The 12,800-nt window shown below is 47.9% G+C and overlaps 1 protein-coding gene across 1 annotated transcript in view; it reads left to right on the forward strand.

Annotated features, from left to right (window-relative positions):
- Positions 1-12,800, forward strand: part of LOC144932251 (fibronectin-like) — a 72,409-nt gene that overhangs the window by 48,904 nt on the left and 10,705 nt on the right. The window contains exons 45-49 of the mRNA XM_078856197.1: positions 974-1,153; positions 2,429-2,518; positions 4,521-4,687; positions 8,929-9,067; positions 9,778-9,948. Coding sequence (XP_078712323.1) covers positions 974-1,153; positions 2,429-2,518; positions 4,521-4,687; positions 8,929-9,067; positions 9,778-9,948 — 747 coding nt within the window. The remainder of the gene's footprint in view (positions 1-973; positions 1,154-2,428; positions 2,519-4,520; positions 4,688-8,928; positions 9,068-9,777; positions 9,949-12,800) is intronic.

Raw genomic sequence — 12,800 nt, forward strand, 5'->3', positions numbered from 1 at the left:
CGATTTGTAGTGACATTTGTGAGTGGAAAGCGTATTGGAAGGGTCCAGCTTAATCTATATATAACTCAAGGCCTTGCTGAACAGAAGTGTCTGTTGTCGAGGCAGGCTTATTGAAGTGCATTGCCGGGTTGGTTACGACTGTCAGAATCACGGGGTGTTATTGGCAGTCTCTGCACTCACAATTAATAATGGCGTTGTAACAGATTCTGATTTTATTTTATTTATTTTGGTGACTTCAAAATGTCTCTTTTGACAATTAAAACTATTCATTCTAAACATGCGTCGGTAAATCACTGAAAAATAATCTTGTTGGATGTGTTTTTCCATCATAATATGAATTCAATTGCAGCTATTTTTCACACAAACATATCCAATGTTCAACGCACATTTAGAAAAATATATATAAAATAGCATCTTTGAGTGGAGTGGAGTTAATAAAAAAATACAATAGACTGCAATTGTAAGCTTCAATTGTTACATTTCATGAGACATTCATAGTCCACCCATTGGATATGAGCAGCTTTGTTCATGTCCAGTATACAATCATTATTCAAAAACTTGTTACCTGCAATTTTGGCTAACCGTGAATCACATCAGAGAGAAATTAATCAAGTGAGATAAAATGTTGAGAGATAAAGCGATTAGATGAAGTAATGAGAGAGAAAATAATTCAATAAAGAGATGAGAGAGAGCTTCTCAAAGCTTTAGAAGCATCTGCAGTGGTTGTGCATACGTTATTCGTAGACCAATATCATTATCCGCGAAATTTGCTATTTACGAGCATCCCCGGAACGTATGCCTCATGAATAACAAGGGAATACTGTAGTTCCGAGCACGTGTGAGCGCTGCTGCTGATTATTATGTTGATGCTGCTACTGCTGATGGTCTGATGACGATGATGTTGCTCTTGATGCTCCCGCTGCTGATGACGGTGATTCTGCTGATGATGATTGTGCTCTTGCTGCTGATGCAGGTCTGTACGCACCGGGCAGGCTGCGAGCCGTGAGTGTGACGGGTTCCACCGTGCTGGTGGCATGGCGCTCGCGCGCCGTGCGTCTCTCCGCATTCCTACTCATCGCCACGCCACTCTCCGACGAGGGCCGCTCAGCTGAACGGCTCCTCAGCCCCCTGCTCCGTGCCTGCACAATCACCGGTGTGCTCTCTCGCTTGCTCACTCATGCAAGTACGAAGGCAAAGAATTCCCCGTATAGCCTTAACAGACGGTTGGGGCAAGTGCTGTTAGCGAGCACCTATGAAGGCCGGCACGGCACGTGAGGGGGTGGGTGGCCAGCACCACACCTGGCCGCCTTTGTCTCCCAAGTGGCGATGTTTTCACATCACACTCGGTACTCGTTTGAGGCTGAGTCAACCTAGAGAAGACCCAGGATAGGTTCAGATAATTGTCACTGGTGTTGGCCGTTAGTGGGAATCAAACTCGTGTTGCTGGATTCGTAACATAGCTCCACACCCACATGTACACACACACACATTCAATGGTGTGCTGCACCTCTGATTAGCATGGTTGGCTACGTATGGCGCGAAAGAAGTTCAACATGCATACCCACTCACATGCCCTTGCACACGTAGACGTGTGTGTGCTCACAGCACACGGCGCCTGTTGATAAGGCCATGATGTTAGGGTGCTCAATTTCACGTGCGTTACCCTTACCACCATTTACCTCCTATTACGGCAACCGCTGTTCGCTTTGAAAGAAATGTATTCAACTAGTAGAGTTATATTAAAGCACCCTCAAATAACTTCTATCTGCTATGAAAGCATTCACATTCATAGAGATATATTCAAGCAGTCTTTAATGTTCTATTGTATGAGTTGTGCTCTTATTATTTAAATGATCATAACCCTAAAAATATAACATAGCATTATACTAGGCAAATAAAAAATGCAATTATATGGCTTTCAATTGAAGATATCTGAATTGAAATGGAAACATTGTTAATTAACAGATAACTTTTAATATTTCACCTGACAGAGCTCATACACATTCTACCACATGATAAAACATACAATTCCATATTCTTAAATTCATTTAATATTCTATAAATGTTTACACATAATATACACGATAATATTTTCACTCTGCAAATTCCCCTTCCAAATTTGATTAATTTTGCCTGGAATTTTCCAAAATCCCATTACACTGTTTAGCACATGGACTTTCGCGACCAATATTATCCATAATAAAGGTTTTTTGGGTTAGATCGCGTACAGTATAAATGTGTATAACATTTATATTTCGCACCGTTCACCGTGACTGCCCTCAGCTCCTAAAATGCACCAGCGGCCAGGCAGCCAAAATTCGCTTTGAAAATCTGGCCGCAAGACCACATGCTGCTTTTTACTGCCAGAATCCACCAGTAGAATTTGCCCATTCCTTGAATATTGAGAATGGCTGTTATTTTCCATCAGGTCTGTCCCCTGGCGTCACATACAGCATCAGCATCTATGCGATGAGAGAAGGCTCCCGAAGCCAGCCAACCTCCATCACCGTGACAACAAGTAAGGCTCCATCTCCACAGCGTCGTTCCTCAGCTCCGTCACACCACTTTGGCTCGGTCTGGCTCGGAGTTCTCTGGATGCTAAAGAGAACTGGACTTGCTTCCGTTCATCTGTTCTCTCTATCTCTCTCTGTGGCAAACATGTTATGATACTTTCCAATGCTTTATTCACGTTGGTGTTGTAAATATTTTATATTGAATTAACATTTTGGAGCGCACTGCCTCGTGTTGAAAAATACATACTTTTGTTGATTCAAAGTTGTATCGGGGAATGTGGCAGTCACCCAACTACTCACCACATTCATATAAATAAATGTAAATCAAAACAAGGCCTTACAAAAAATAGAAATTTATATGCATGGAATAGCTTTTCTTTGATTGAGTGAAGAAATAAACTACAAATCAGAAGAGGAGTCTGTCAAGGAAATATACGCTCTAAGGTGATTCACAGCAATATTTGAAGATATAAAAAAAAATGGATTGGAGAAATAAAAGCATGAACAAAAATGGAGAACCATATTACCTTTATGACCCACCCCTGCTGGACATCTGTGAAAAAGAGCTTCATAGCTCATCGGGTTTTTCCAGGATAAATAAAGATTCTTATTCTGATATTATATTTTCTGAAGGCACAGTCATCATTACCAATGAAAATTACGTGAAGTGATACAAATTATCATTACAAAAGTCACACGCAAAAAACTACAAAAAGCAATAATTGTTGGAGGGACACACCTGGAAAATGCAACAGAATTATTGAAGGTGGGCCAGGATTAAAATTATTAAATAAAGTAGTGAACAATAGCAGCATGGAGTGATTTTGGAACCTAAATTTGATTTTGGAAATCAAAATACAAATGTTTGTTTAGAGCATTTTCAATTTGTGCACATGGCACCAAATGAAATATGGATCAGAAATATGAAAAATTAAACTGACGAAGATAATGGAACAAAAACTGAAAAATTGTGCAAATAAGCATGGAGAGATGCATGTGTTGCATTACACTGAGAGACAAGAAGAAGAACACACAGATATGGGATTGCAAGATCGTGGATGGCAAGTACAAATTAGAGATATCATTGACTGTTAATAGACACAAGTTGGTTTGGCCAGGACAGACCGCTGGAAAGGATGATAGCTAATAGATGAGACTGGTGACAGAATGGCAGCCTAAGGAGAAAAATGGCTGAGACGTATATGCATGTAAGTTTAACTTCTTTCACACCGTACGTAGTCAACCATGCAAATTGGAGGTGCGGGGGAAGGACAACTAATTAAACATAAAAAGCAGTTCTAAAGAAATTAGTTTTCAATCTAGATGACTTAAAAGTGCATAGCTCCAGTAGCTTCATAATATCGGAAGAGCGTTCCAGAAGGCCGCAAAAGCGCATCTGAAAGCACGCGATGCAGTGACCGTCTTTGTTGAGTGGTTAGCCAAAAGCTACTTCAAGGATGACAAGAGTTTGCGTGATGGTTTATGCTCCTTGACGAAATCAGCAAGGTATTGTGGTTAATTTGTGGAAAACACTTTGTGTGTTGAGTGCGACCTTATACGACAACTGCGGAGATGGAGTAATCGAGATCAGGTCGTTAGCAGGAGTGACATAGATTATAACATCGCAAGACCGGGGGTGAGAGATGGTAATGGTGTGAGGAGGCCTTCAAGCAATGGGGGATAGAACATAACTGATAATGATAGTGATGAAGAAAATTGTATAAAAGCCCACCAAGCAAATAATTTCCGTGCTCTGCAGTACATTTTAAATCATTGACTTGTAATAAACCGTCGCGGTTTATTTCCGATGCCACACAATCAAGAAGGTGATATCTTTTGTGTTTTATTTGTTGTCCTGCCCCTGCACCTCCGGTTCGCACGGTTGGCTGTGTACGGTGCAAAAGAAGCTCAACATACATACGACTTGGGAAGGGGGCTTTCAAAGGGACGGTGTATAATACAGCACCACTTGTCGTTGTCATGTTGTTGTTGTCGTTGTTGTGGCAGAGTTTGTGGGAGCTGCCTCCCCGACCATCCTGCGAGACGGACGCGGTGATCACGTGGGAGCGGCCCCGGGGCAGCTTCACACGACGGTCACGTGGAGACCCAGTGGGGGCAGCACAGAGCATCACGTGACCTGCCTGCCCATCGGCGACAGCAGCCCCGTGGTGAAGGTGCAGACGGACAGACGGGCGGGTGGCGGCAGTGCCATTGGAAGGACGTGCATGACTGTGAAACCACTAAATTTGGTTCCGCTGAATCCATTCGTCATTCACTGCCAATGAAATAGATGCGAGCGACTGCCAGTCATGTGAATAATCTGTTAGAATATGATCGTCACATGCTTCTGCTCTGATTCAAAGAGAGCTAAGGCAGAGAGAATGTGCCTCCATAATCATAAATATGTTTTTCATAAATGTTTGTCTAATAGTCAATGCCATAAAAAATGCCTTCATTTTAAGAACACATTGTCATCAGTTGAGCAATTGCTTCTGATGTGAAATCAGTAACTTTAGTATTCTTCCACCATTTTATTTATGCAATGAGTACCTGGTGCACTAATGTGTGTGTGCATGGGGGTTCTGGATGGGTGCGAGGGGCTGGTAACCCCCCCACCTTCAATTTATTTACCACAAAACTACGTGAAAAATATCCAACTAAGCTTGTGTCGGAGGCCCCGAGGGGACAGGCGTCTATGACGTCTCCTGGCCAAACCCCATTTTGGTTGAATCCAGGAGACTGAATCCTTACCCTCGGGGTTCCTTCAGAAACCACAAAAAGCCACTGCGGGTTGCCAAGTGAAATGTTCGAACACTAACTGCGGAGGAGAGACTGCCACTGTCGGGAGCTGGACTGGTACCGCCTGGATCTTTGTGGTATTCAGGAGGTCCGGTAGACCGGCTCTGGTTTCTGCCACCATGAGGGGGGAACAGTCCTCTACTCGGGGCAGGAGACTGCCAAATAACAGAAAGTGGCTCTTCTGAAAAAAAGAATGATGGGGATGTGGGAGCGTGGTGGTAAAGTGTAGGAAGCTGTAAGTTCCAGGCTACTTTGGGCTCGTCTTCCCATCAACCAGAGGCGAGGAGTGGTGGTCGTGGTTATTTATGCCTCCACTGAAGATGAACATCAGTGGAGGAATGTAGGTAGGCAATGCCGATTAGTCAGATGCGATGTATGACCTCTTGTCACAGGCGCTAGCTAAAGTGGGGGCCACTCAGGATAGTCATGCTGTTGGGTGACTTTAATACCTGAGTTGGTCGTGATGCTGGCACCTGGTCTGGAGTGATTGGAAGACATGGGCCAGATCAGCTCAATAACAATGGTAGTAGGCTGCTAGACTTTTGTGAAGCCCATGGGCTTGTAATTACCAAAACGCTGTTCCAGCATCGGCGCATCCACACAACATCATGGATGCACGCCAGGTCCAAGCAAGAAAATCTGCTGGACTACATAGTGACGGTACGGCGGATGCGGGCCCATGTCCTTGACACCAGGACCTACCGTGGAGCTGATCTGCCCACTGACCATCGGCTTGTCACCTGTAAAATGCGCCTGCCATTTTTCCACTCCGGTGGGTGGGTGTACACCCAGGACCCCATTCAAACCCACAGTGGCCTGGTCTCAGCTAGCTGATGAAAGTTGCAAGCGAGAACTTCATCATCGCTTGCAGCTGGGGTTGGAATGGTCCCCCACTCCTCCTGATGCCGAGGTGAAATGGGCGAGGTTTAGGACTGTGGCTCGTGCAGCTGCAATAGCTGCGTTGGGTACACGGTCCAGACCTCCCCAGAGATTTTGGCTGACAGGAAGTGTTCAGGCTGGCTGAGACAAAGCGACATGGTCACTCTCACCGTCTACATCATCCGACATCAGAGAATGAGGAGGCTTACCGCAGCCTTCGCTTGGAGGTTTGGAGAGCCGTAAGGCGCTGCAAGGATGGGTGGTGGTCGCGGGTTGCTGAGGAGATGGAGACATCCTCAGTAGCCTGCGATCACAATTCACTCTTTAACTCCATAAAAAAGTTACTTGCAGCGCCACACCTATCACCATCACTAGGGGAAAGAACGGTGATCCAATCTCCGACACCCAGGAACAGGTTTACAGATTTGCTGAGCATTTCTGTGAGGTCTTGGGGGAGGGCAAATCCCTCAGACTAGAAAACATGGGGCAAACTGGGGATGATCCTGCTGTGCCTCATATTGGAAGAAGTCGTCATCCCCTGTGAGTGGCTGGCTGAGGTGCCACCTGTTGAGGAAGTACAGAAGGCGATCCAGAGTCTGAGACCAGGAAAAGCACCGAGCAGAGATGATTTCCCAAGCGAAATGCTGAGGGAGGGTAGCATTCATGCGCAAACTGCCCTACATGACATCATAATAATAGTCTGGACCACTGGATGAGTTCTGCAGGATTGGAAGGATGCCCTGATGGTCCGGCTTTTTAAGAAGGGGGACCACACAGACTGTAACAACTCCAAGGGCATTTCCCTCCTCAATGTGCTGGGAAACATCCTGGCAAGGAGAGGCTTGCGGAGCCCCAATGCAGTTTCAGGAAAGGGCGGTCCTGCACAGATGCCATATTATCTGTCCGTCTGCTACAGCAGAGGTGTAGGGAATTCCAACAAGACCTACATCTCTGCTTTATTTACCTGGTCAAGGCCTATGACACCACCAGTAGGCCTGGGCGTTGGGTTGTTCTTCGTGCTTTCAGAGTCCCTGACCCTCTGCTCACGATCATTAAGGACCTTCATGATGGTGAGTGGGCCCAGGCAAAACTACGTGGCCGGGAGTCAGAGCCATTCCCTGTACACCTTCGGGTGCGACAGGGATGTCCTCTGGCTCCCACATTATTTAACATCTATTTTGACCACTTAGTTCGTGAAGCCTTTGATAGCTGTACCGGGGAAATTTCCATTTGGTACAGATATAATGGGAGGCTGATCGATGCCCGGGTGCGGTCAAGGGATGGCTCCCTATTAGTCAACCATGTTATGTATGCCGATGATTTGGTAATTGCTGCTCATTCAGAGGAGGAGTTGGAGATGCTGCTGCTGAAACTGGAGCGTGCCCCTAAGAGGTGGGGCCGTACCATCAGCCCCACCAAAACTAAGCACCTGCCTGGATATTTTGTACCATCGGACACTCCACCCCCACAACTCCCAATCGGTGATGAGGCAGTTGTGGAGAGAGTGCAGAGTTTCCCATACCTGAGCAGTGTGCTCATGACCGGCTCTGGTTTAACAGCAGAGGTCTCACTCCCAATCAGTCGAGTGGCCATATCTTTTCATCGGTTGCATAACGCTGTGTGGAAGCTACCTGGTCTGTCGCTTTACACCAAACTTCAGGTCTTCTCAGCCACGGTCATTCCCTCTCTTCTCTATGCTTGCAAAACGTGGACCCCCCTAATGAAGCATCTTCGCCGGTTAGAAACATTTAGGCTGGCCTGCCTACAATCCATCCTGGGTTTAACCAGGCTGGATTGTGTAAGGAGCTCACAAATCCTTGAAAGATCTGGGCAAAGTCCCATCGGTGAGCTCCTCCGGCAGGCAAGGCTGCGTTGGCTGGTTCATGTAGCCCGCATGCCCAGCCACCGCATGCCTAAACAGCTTTTGTTCAGCCGGATTGAGGGGGCTAAACGGGCGCGGCATGGGCTAGAGAAGAGATGGAGTGATGTGGTACAGGAGGACGTGGAGCTGAGTGGACTTGTCGATGACTGGTACCAGCGGTGTCAAGATCGGCCTCTGTGGAGGAGGCTCGTGAAGGACGCTACTGGGCAGTTGAAGGCAGTCGCCCTCCAACAACAACGGAGGGTGGAGGAGCGACGCTCACAACATCGAGCGGAGTGCCGGGTGGCTAAAGCACAGCAAGTTGGCACAGTAAGGGGCACAGGTGGTGCATCAGTCATCTCAGTCAGTCGACCCGTGGCACCTGGGTCTGCCCCGTGACCTCCTGCCAGCGAACGTTCGACACTTCACATGGCTTCAAGGTGCATATGGCCTGGCACAAGCGTCGTGGTGACATAACCGCCACTTAGTGGTGAATGGCGGTTGTTGTTGTTGTTGTCTTTGACATGAGGTGACATGTATATAAGAGTGTGGAGGAGTGAGCGGTAATGGTTTGCAGACCATGCGACAAATCTGGTTTCCTGAATGAAATTTCCGGCCGCCGCTAACATCATTGCCGAGTGAAATATACAAACCAGTCATTTGCCTCCGTTGGGTCGACTCAGCCTTAAATTACTACCTTGTGTGATGTTTCAACATTGGTTAAGTGGTCAGGCAAGATACTAGCCACAAACAATTCCCTCATGCGCCGCACTGGACTTGATAGGTGCTCGCTAACTGCACTTTCCCCAAAAACCAATTCGTGCTACGTGGGGCATCTCTGTGTTTGTGATCTCTCGTCTGTTTCCGTACGGTTAGCTAACACTCCCCGGGGGAGCGGAGGCAGCCACGCTGCTGGGGCTGCAGCCCGGCGTGGTTTACCGCGTGCTCGTGGAGGCGATGGGTCTGGACGGACGCAGCACCTTGCTGGACGAGACTCTGAGCCTGAACAACACCGGCACGTCCCTCTCACACACGGCACACCCACGGACACCCAATCACGTGCATAAAGTCCGGAATAGGGCTGTCTTGATTATTAAATTTGTTGATTAATCTACCAATTATGAGTTTGATTACACAAACAAAAAAAGTAATTGGGCAAAAAAAAGAGTCTCGCTTCTATTCCTATGTGTGCCCCTGGATTGGAGGTAATGGGTGGGCCTTGATGATGTCATTAAGCATCATCAGCCAAGTCATGCTCGGCATGGCTGCTCATGGTAGCCACCATTTATAAATAGGCCTCAGTCATCGATAGTACCACAAAAATCATATTTTGTCAAGCAGTCATTTAAATTGACAAATCATCCCAGCACAATATGCAAGTCACCGCTCCAGTGATACAGTTGCATTGTTGTGATTCCGAGCCACAACTCGAATCAATAATTATTTTTGCATGTTTATTTTGTATAGATTCGTTCACTCCATTAGCCTAAATGAAACATGAGCATATCGTCCGCACAAATAGAAAACAATCGCTTCTCACAAGCGCCAACTGCATGCTTGCAACCCAAGCATAATCCATTTCAATAATTGAATCGATGCATTCATTGCTATTAAGACTTCTTGTAATGTGAGTGTAGACTACCATCTTGTGGTGTGTTATGGCTGACCAACGATAGGAAAGATTGTAAGTTCAAATCCGGGTTGATTTCTTGATGATATTGACAGGCACGGCTGAAGAGGCCGGAGAGGCCAGGATCCTGGACGGTTGCCTGGAGGGAGCCACGGGCACAGCTTATGCCCCCGGGGAGCACTGGGAGCAACGCGCCCAGAACGGGCTGCTCCTCACGTGCACTTGCCTGGGCGAGGGACGTGGCCATGTCCGCTGTGACTCCTCCAGTGAGTGAACGATCGCTCGGACCTCACCCAAGGGCTGAACATAGAACCTAGGACATAGATCGCTGGACATAGAACTTACAACATAAAATATATATACATAGAACTTGAGACAAATAACATAGGAGACAGACTCCAGCACTCAACATTGAATCCAGGACACAGAATGTAGGACAAAGAGCCCAGCACATAGAACACGGGATGTAGAGTCTAGGGCACAAAACCATGAACATAGAAGCTAAAACACGGAAGCTGAAAACAGACTCACTGGGCTTGTGCTTAAATTAGAGTGGTGTGTACTAAGCAGCCCCATTGTGGAAAATCAAATACCATGGACCTCATTACAAAATGACCGTGATGCATTGATGAAATTATTGGCTTCCGAATCTAACTATAAGAATGGTATAAATCAATATTAAACTTGACAAGTGTATTGGCCACGACTGATGATGAAAGGGTGGTGTAGATGTATTTTGTCCATGTTTTAAGGGTTCTCTTGCAGTAGTCTCACCAAGAGATTCCATTTCCAGATTATTAAATAGAAATCTAGTGTCTGTAAATGCTTGGCAAATGAGTAAGAATATGGGTGCATGCTCACAGCCATTGAGAGTTAGCCACGACTTGGCATGCAGTTGCTGAGTCTTGGCATTTAATAACCTCACAAATAGCTTACTTTTGTCGTTTTAGGGTCCAGAGAGGTTTTTATAAATAAACCAAAATAAATAATTCAAATAAAGGTCCTCAACAACGTTTACTCTTACTGTATTTAAATATTTTGCAGAATTGTGACATGACAGTTACTTGTGTAGTGACGTGGAATGAGTCACTGTAGCGCGTGACGCAGGGAGATTGGTAGACAATAGAATTAGGGGTAACAGCCCGTTCTACCAGTTGCACCTGTGGGCAAGGTACGGAGCCCTCTGGGGGATCCAGAGGGGTGCAGGGCCTACGGTGGAGCCTGGCCACGCTGTTCACGATATAAGGCGAGCTCCGACTCAAAGTCGGGGCTGCTGCGATCTGGAGTGGAACTCGTCGTGCCGTCGTCGTCCTGATCTCATCTTGCCAGCCAAGAGCCTGCCTGTGTACCTGTCTGCGTACCTGCCCGAGTACCTGCGAGGGACCCTGGCCATCGGGCCGGAGGTTGCCTTGCCAATTACGGGGGGTATGGAGACCGACCGTGCTGTCGGGGCGAGCCAAGGTGACCGGGCCGGGTCGACTGCTGCCGATGCGGAAATGGCTGTGACATGACTACCTGGAGGAGGGCGATGCAGCCCAGGTGGCAACCTCGATTGGGAGGCGGCAGGCTGCGGGGGATGCCTGGAGGCAGCTGCCAAGGGGAACGGAGGAACTGGAGCGGAGGGAGGTGGCCTTTGCCAGGCTGAGTGAGAATGCTGCGGAAACTGAGGCCTCTGCTGGCCAGCTGGCGCAAGGCAATCGGAGCAAGACCATTAAGGTAGATGCTGAACCTGTGGGGGCAGGACGGTACCAGGAACGAGCGGGGTGTTGGCGCGGTGGATCGAGTGAGCTTCACACCGGTCCATGCTAGGTGACACAACTGTGTTCGGGTGGCCTTCAAGGAAGACGTACCAGATGAAGTGAACATGGACCGTTTGAGTTTTGTACGGACAGTGGTGGTGGGGATGCTACAAGTCGAGCCTATGGACCTGTTTTGTTTAATAGCCTTTCCGGGTAGCAAGGCTTTCGACGTTATCTTTAAGGCGAACAACTTATTGCAGCGTTTCCCGACTCGGTTCGCGGAAAAGGCAGGCGAGAGGCCTCTGTTGCTGCTTGAACTGGATACGAAAATGGTGACTGTCTTCCTGTATAACGATGTGGAGGTATGGTTGCGACAGCACTGCCATTTGTTGTCAGGTTGCAAGCGGGTCCAAGACTCTCTAGGCATCTGGACGGGTGCCAGACAGTGATGGGTGAGGTTGAGATCGGCAGACGGGGCCCTGCAGCATATCCCGAATGCCCTTGATATTGGCAGTAGTAGGGGCTACGTAGTACGAGGGGCAACCCAAACTCTGCAGGAGATGTGAGGGAAGAGGCCATCTGGCAGCAGCGTGCGAGGCGCGGATGTGCTACTGCTACAAAGTGCTGGACCACGTAGTAGAATAGTGTAGAGTCCCGGCACAGTGTAATCTTTGTGGAAGCAGGAATCATTTGTATTGGAATTGCCTGGAATCATATGCGAATATGGTCCGGGGACACAAGAGTCAGGCGACCTGAGGGAGGAGATAGAGGGACGACCGAGGCCGAGTCGGAGCATGCACCGAACAGCCGGGCAACGGATGATCTGAGTGGAGAGATGGCCGGACCGGGAATACCACTGCTGGACGAATGGGAGGAGGGGGAAGCGTCGTCTGAGGAAGGGGAAACATCCACGAGCCGGCGGGAGGAAGGCCCCAAAGCCAATGGGACGGAGGAGGTGGGCATTGAGCCAACCGTGGCCGACTGGGCGGTGGAGGCGAGAGAGGACGAAGAGGAGCAGCAGAAGGGCAACAGGAGGGGGACGTTTGAAAGGGCAACAAAGAGGACATCGAGTGCCTCATCGAGATCTGCCCCCTTGCATGGACGTCAGCCGTCAGGCTCTTCGACAGACCCGGTGACGTACAACGAAGAAATAGCAGCAAAGATGGGCCAAGGGAGGGGGTTACCCCGGAAACCCAGAAGTGTGGAACGCCTACTGGACCTGATCGACAAAAACTGTTACTTACTGCTGGAGGACGTTTCTGAGCCAGACTAGACACTTTTGAGCATGGAACTCTCCGTAGCGTCAGATGAGAAGTAATGGTACATTATTTGCAAACCTTGAAAAAAGACATACTTATTGCAGGAGTGCCACCTACCGT

Source organism: Lampetra fluviatilis, chromosome 1, assembly GCF_964198595.1.
Source record: "Lampetra fluviatilis chromosome 1, kcLamFluv1.1, whole genome shotgun sequence".
Taxonomy (NCBI): Eukaryota; Metazoa; Chordata; class Hyperoartia; order Petromyzontiformes; family Petromyzontidae; genus Lampetra; species Lampetra fluviatilis.